Source organism: Tasmannia lanceolata, unplaced genomic scaffold (assembly GCF_043159265.1).
Source record: "Tasmannia lanceolata isolate RefF3 unplaced genomic scaffold, GAP_Taslan_0.1 ptg000015l, whole genome shotgun sequence".
In the NCBI taxonomy this organism is placed as follows: domain Eukaryota; kingdom Viridiplantae; phylum Streptophyta; class Magnoliopsida; order Canellales; family Winteraceae; genus Tasmannia; species Tasmannia lanceolata.
In genome coordinates, this window is record NW_027518692.1 from 44,573,617 (window position 1) to 44,580,443 (window position 6,827).

At 38.7% G+C, this 6,827-nt stretch overlaps 1 protein-coding gene across 1 annotated transcript; it reads right to left on the reverse strand.

Annotated features, from left to right (window-relative positions):
- Window positions 1-875: 875 nt before the first annotated feature.
- Window positions 876-5,374, reverse strand: LOC143847497 (uncharacterized). The gene is made up of 3 exons (XM_077356345.1): window positions 5,037-5,374; window positions 4,534-4,940; window positions 876-1,512 (listed from the first exon to the last, which is right to left on the reverse strand). Exons 1-3 carry the CDS (start codon window positions 5,199-5,201, stop codon window positions 1,074-1,076), a joined length of 1,011 nt encoding a protein of 336 aa, XP_077212460.1. The 5' UTR covers window positions 5,202-5,374; the 3' UTR covers window positions 876-1,073.
- Between the last annotated feature and the right edge of the window lie 1,453 nt (window positions 5,375-6,827).

Genomic DNA, 6,827 nt, shown 5'->3' on the forward strand with positions numbered 1-6,827 from the left:
TTTTTCTCTTTGCTCAGTAATCCGCCTCTACTGTGACTCAACTGTAAAGAAACTGTATCGAATCAGATGCGGACGGGGGCTGTGGTTTTCCAACCCTACCCCAAGAAATGCCAAACCCAAACCGAGCCAAAAGCAGGTAAAGATCTTAGGGTTGAGCCTGGCCAAAGTTGCACCCCTAATAAAGAGTTATGCATGTGAGATTAAGACCGCTGCTGATTTTGTCGAACATTATGGGGCGACTCACATCATCTTGATTGCATCCCAAACAGACATCCTGTGAGTTTAAGGACCACAAAAATCAAAGGTTTAGCTGTTTTCTTTTTTGGGGCAGAACCTTGATAGAGTCTTGATCATCCAATCAAGGTGTTCTCAATGGCTAGGCAGAAGTAGAGCCCGATCAGTATCTTTTAGGAAGAATTGAAGCAACTCTTCCGAGCATTTTCCATGTTTTAGAGCTACATGTAAGGGCATTTTCCATGTTTTAGAGCTACATGTAAAGGCATGTCTGGCAGCCAGGAATTTTTTTTTCATGAAAGGAGAGATTCGAAATGGCAACCACTGAGAGGAGGGTAGGAAGTGGCTAAAAATCAGAAAATAGGCATCACTTGAAAAAAAAATCAGGAAATGAATCATCCAAACTTTTTCCTGATTTTTATCTACTTCCTACCCTCGTCTCAGTGGGTGCCCTCTCAAATCTCTCACCTCCCAACCGTCCTTCCCCTCACTTTAAGACACAAATTTATCATGGAAAAAAAAAATTCATGATAGCCAAACGTGCCCTAAAAGATGAGACCAAGGCAAAAAGTTGGGATGCTGAGTAGCGTAGGATCATCCGATCACATAAACAACTTGGGCCCAAATAAGTCTCTCTCAAGGACCATAACAAGCTTCCACCCGAACCAAAGTTTAAATCAAAACCAATACAAGGCAACCTGTAAATTAAGCCTACGGTACTACATTATATATGTATCATACACAAAAGAAGCCATATTCCATTGTACATGATTCTACAAATAGAACTCTCGCTCTAAGAGCCCCAAAACTCTTTCACATCAAAGCCATATGCATGTATATCAGGGCGCCAAAAGTCTCTTGATTTCAGCTTTCTGTTCAGCAGTGAGCCTTGTAGGGAACTTGACGTTGAACTTGATTCGAAGGTTCCCTCTCTTAGAGGGGTCCTTGGGTATCGGCATGCCCTCCCTTGGGACAACCTCCTCATAATTTGGATGGATTATGTTGTTAATGGGAATGGTAAGTCTTCGGTCGTCAAGGGTTGTCAAATGGACGGTGCAGCCCGTTAAAGCTTCTGCCAGAGATACCTTCTGGGTAAGTACCAGATCATTACCGTCCCTCTTGAATACGTTGTGTGGCTTCTCATCGATGATGAACACAAGGTCAGCAGGTACGATGTTCCGCTGTTCATTCCCTTTCTCAGGGAAAGTGATCTTCGTTCCTTTCTTCCATCCAGGCTTCACCTCAATTGTTAGAATTTCCTCCACTGGCATGGTTTTCCTGTACACAAGAAACATTTAAGTGAAAACAGCAAACAGAGCAGATTTCCAAGCTGATCTCCCCACTTTTCAAAACATAACTACAGAAAGAGGCTTACTTCAAATGGAAGAACTCTGGGATTAATTCAGGTATAATGACATTCCCAAAGCCAAGAACACCTTATAAATGAAGGTTCTCGTATCATGCCAGCATATAATCCTAATTGAAATTAGTATTATTTTTCCACTGGCAACCATAAGTTGTTCCACATGGTTTTGGTTCTATATCCCATCAACAAGATCCATCCCCATAAAAAGCAACCATGCAGCTTCTCATAGAAGAACCTTAAAAATTACATTATGGTCTAAAGGGTTAAGATCATCCACCAGTCATGGTGGGACTGATGACGATAGGTTCCACCAATTTAAAGGACTAATCATGTACAAGTGGCAGGGCTCATGGTTAAAACCTATTTAGGCACTTCCTTAATGGTTAAGTTTTTTCTTATTTTTTTATGGTTTAGTAGTCAACCATCTTTAGAGGATTTCATTAATAAATAAGTTTTTCAATTGTCAAATAAATAAATAAAAAACACTACATATGATACACATGAAAAGTTTTGTAATGTTTTCACGGGACACGCACACGGCACCCATGATTTTCAATTTTCCCTTGTATAGTAGAACCAAATATTATATTATGATGTAGCTTAAATTTTTGCAAATATTCTACATATGGCAACAAAATCTCCTAAAACAGAGTAACTTAGTTTTAAATAAAGTAAAATGAAAAATCCAATTAATGGGTAAGCTCAGGTCTAGCCCATTGCATTTTTTCCACCACATTGGATGATCTTAGAAACATGATCACTAAATCATCTCTAGGAGCCTGTCAAGTAAAGCATGCTGAACAAGTCTAGCACATTGATTTATATTGGCGTTGATCTCACGGATGGGGAATCTATATGGCATGGGACAAGTGTCATGTAGATTGCCTCGTGGGAGTCCACCAAACCAATGATCACAATCACATCTATGCTATGGGTCGGACTCAAGTTTGATTAAAAAGATGACATCTAATAATGATTTTCATTTGGGTACTGACCTCAAATTTAAGCCCTTGATTTTGAGCATCTCTATTTTTACCTCATAAAAAGTCATAAAAGCAAATTTTGTGCTTGCACACATAGTGTGCTGTTCTAATCTAGGCATATGAAATAAAAAAATAACTAATTTATCTAGTTGCACTGTTTTCTTGTAGAACTACAAAATAAAAACCAACCAATGCACCTAGTTACAACCTAAGCCCTGTGTAGTTGGCAAAGAAATGGTCAAATCAGCCTGCAATTAATTATTAAAACTAGTAGAAAAATATCAACATGGAGAGGGACCAGCATACATCAAGCTTGGTACTTTGAAGAAGTTAGCTAAATAAAAATAGAAAAATACTCATAAGTAGAAGGATCAGCACAGAAAACATTATACTAATGTGAAGCATGAAAAGGGCATAAGCAAAATCACCGGATGTGTTAGGGAAAAATTGTACAAATTATGAACATAAAGCTTTTTTTACCCTTGACAATCTCACAAACAAGTAAAAAAATTTAAACAAGCAGCGTCAGAAGCACAACACCTAAACAATTTCATTTGCAAATATTTCCAAATATGTGGGCTCCATGATTGTTATTATAAATCCTCGATAACCATGGTAGAGCTGAACAATTTGCAAGTGAATGATATGGTCAAGGTTTTCGTTAGAAGAAAAAAAAAAAGAGTTTTACAAACATGCGCATTCAACCTCCCCCAGTTAACCGATACAGGATAACTACAATCTCTAGGATCCGGCTTCAGGATAACCCAAAATGGTTTCCCTCTGTTTGAAAAGCAGCCACAGCATGAGAACACATGAAGGCATGATGAAATTCTAGAAATACAAGGTTGGAACACTTTCAACATAAGTTAAAACCGACAAAAACCCAAATTATCTCAAATTATAGGGGATCATAGATTTTTCATTCACACTATATTTCAACCTTGGTGACGATATAACTCGAAACAAAACTCATATAATATTTGTCCGAACTTTTTAAAATAAACAATCAAGTAAACCCTGAGATCATGAAAAAACAAAACTACACATATGACCAACATGATCACACCGAAGAACAAGATGTAGCTTGTTCCTCACAACATAAGTAACCACTAAATGAGATATTAATGGTCCACACCTCAAAAGACGAACTTCTAGTAGAGCGTTTCCTACCCAAAACAGAAGAATGTTTTCAGGGACAATGATCAAAGGTGGAGTCTGCAATCTAAATAAAAATGACATGTTTCCAAGTGCTCCAATGGAATCACTAAGGCCTTGTTTTGTTTTGAATTTTGTTTTGTTTTGAATTTTGGAGAACCGATTGTGAGTCCAAAACTGATTATTGCACTGAGAATTGAACATAAATTTGAGTCCAATAATCAGTTCTGGACTCATAATCAGGTCTTAAAATCCAAAAGCAAAAGGGCCTAAGTGTGTGAACCCAAATTGCAATTGCAATTATAAATTCCTAAACTTACATCCAAATTGCAATTCAGGCATACAAACAAACTCACTAAAATTGCAATTTGGGTATACCTATATTGATCAAGAAGGGACTCAGATTGTACCATGAGATGAAGACAAAACAAAAACCCTCTTATAAACAAGGAGACCAATATATCAAGACATGGCATCTCAGTGACCATCAAAACAAATATATAGAGACAAACAACATACAAAAGCACTAACAAAAGACCCTAAGATAAAAACAAAAAAAGAGAGTAAAAGAACAATAAAATAACAAAATGAAGATAAAATGTCTAAGCATAAAAACACACAGAGCAAAACATATAACAAAAGAACTCTTGACTACCAAAATCAGAAACGAACAAATCCATTTTCATGGGTAAATAAAGTAGGTAATTTTGGAAATATTTTTTCCTTTCCAAACATTTCCAGAAAATTCCTGCAATCCAAACAGGGTCTAAAAGAAAAGGGACAAAAAAAACTCACCCACTCATATCAGCAATTTCCCTGGAAATCTTCATCTTCTTAGTAGTCCCCTTATAAAGCTCCTCTAAACTGCAAGGCAAATGATTCTCAATGGGTGGCGCTTTCCTCATATGATTCACAGATGGTTCCCCAAAATTTCCAAAAAAATCATCCCCAAACATCCCTCCAGGAAACATAGAACCCCCTCTCATACCCGAACCAGGGGCCCCACCTCCGAACGGGCTCGAAAACCCGAAAACCTCGCTAAAAATATCATCTGCATTTCTCGGATTGAATCGGAAAACAGTGGGCCCATCTCCGGGCTGAAAAAACGAAGGCCCACCTGCACCGGCCGGAGGGACTTGTCCTTTGAGTCCTTCTTCTCCGTACTGATCGTAAATTGCGCGCTTTTGAGGATCACTGAGGACCTGGGTTTTGAAATGATGGTGTGAGATTGGGGGCTGAATTTGAAAAAGATGGGGTGAGAATATTAAAAAAAAGGGTAAGGAAGGAAGAGAACTTACTTCATAGGCTTCGGAGATCTGTTTGAATTTGGCTTCTGCTTCGTTTTTGTTGTTGGGGTTTTTGTCAGGGTGCCATTTCATGGCTAGTTTTCGATAGGCTTTTTTGAGATCATCGTCTTTTGCGTTCTTGTCTACTTGGAGGATTTTGTAATAATCCACGCCCATCTGCTTCTCTTCTGCTTACTGGTCTTGTAATTTCGCTTCTTAAATTCTTCTCTTCTTCTTCTTTTCTTCTTCTGGTTTTAAGTCTTCGTCTGGGTGGTTGGATTTTGATGAGAATGGAGAAAGGGTGGAGGATTTATGAGGGAGCATGTGAAGAGTGTAGAAGGTTCGGGAAGAGTGGACAGATTTGTCCCATTCTCACCTTTACCTGCTCGAATTCTTTTCACTTGATAATTGTCTATTGAGGCTTTCATAAGCGGTGGGCTCATCATAGTCACACTCACAACCTCTGCACACTGGACCCACATCCCATCCTTCTTAGCAAATCCCTGTTTGCTCAAAGGGAAGTGATAAATTCACCCCCTTCTATGATGAATTCACCCCCTATTTTTCAAAATGGACCGTATAGCCCACACCACAGGATGATCCAAACCGTCCATTTGACGGGCCATAACGTAAATAGGTTGTGCCCCAAAAATCATTACCATAGGATGATTCTAACCCTCTGATCTAAAGAGGGACTCACATTATGGAAACTTCAATAGATCGGACGGTGGGATCATCCTATGGAAATTATTTTTGGGGCACAACCTATTTACGTTGTGGCCCATCAAATGGACGGTTTGGATCATCTTGTAGTGTGGGCTGTACCGTCCATTTTGAAAAATAGAGAGTGAATTCATCATAGAAAGAGTGAATTTATCACCGCCCTTACCCAAATTATAACTTAAATAAGATCAAGACACATTACCAGGATCCATTGACACATCTCGAGACCATACCATAGGATCTGAAAATTATTACTAATAGAGGAAAGTGAATTTTTACAGAAGAGGGATACCTTCTATTTTAGTAACTCTAATTATTATTTTTGGTGGGGTTCGATTTCTTCGAACGTACAGCCCTTCAACGTACAGCCCTTCAGGTGGAAGAGAGAGGACGGGTTGGGGTTTGCACGGTTTGGGGTTTGCAGCAGGAAGGGGGAGAAGGTTAAAAAGAAAAGTAAAAGGTGAAAAAAATTCAAAATGAGGTATGTTAGGGTATTGTGGTCCAAAAATTGGCTAAGTTTTCTCCCTCCTTTTTTTGAGAATTTAAAAATCACCTCCCCTTTCACAATTTTAGCTAGAAAGTACATTTTTCTGATCATTTTCCCTAAAAATAAGTTACATGCATTTTTTTGAACTATTCCTATTTTAATAGGGAAATGATAAATGCACCCCTTTTCATCACTTGGGACACCTAGTGTGCTGCAATCAGGTCACTTCATTCCTTCAAATGTGAAGTACATCAGCTCCTTTGCAGTAACAGATACGTTGTAGCTTGGTATAAAGTAATGAAAAGGGGTGCATTTATCATTTCTCTTCTAGTATTTTTTTTCATTCATCTCTTAATGTCTCGAGCCACCCTCTTCTCTTCCTTTTCTAACATTGACCCCAAGTCCCTAGCTCGCTGCATTGCCGCCACTAAGGCTCACCATCGCAGTTAGCACTCGAATTCGTGCTCGTCCTCTTCTAAGAATTTTAACTGTGTAGAATGTAAGAAGGAGCTACTAGGACACTTACATAGATGGTCCGATTTGAAATGGATTGTGGCCGAGACATAGTAAGGAGGATCCGAAGAACAGTCCGA

Coding starts and splice junctions, on each gene's coding strand:
- LOC143847497 (XM_077356345.1), bottom strand. CDS start 5,201: ATGGGCGTGGATTATTACAAAATCCTCCAAGTAGACAAGAACGCAAAA. Junction 4,941..5,036: donor AGATCTCCGAAGCCTATGAA/GTAAGTTCTCTT, acceptor TTCAAAACCCAG/GTCCTCAGTGATCCTCAAAA. Junction 1,513..4,533: donor GAAATTGCTGATATGAGTGG/GTGAGTTTTTTT, acceptor TCTTGTGTACAG/GAAAACCATGCCAGTGGAGG.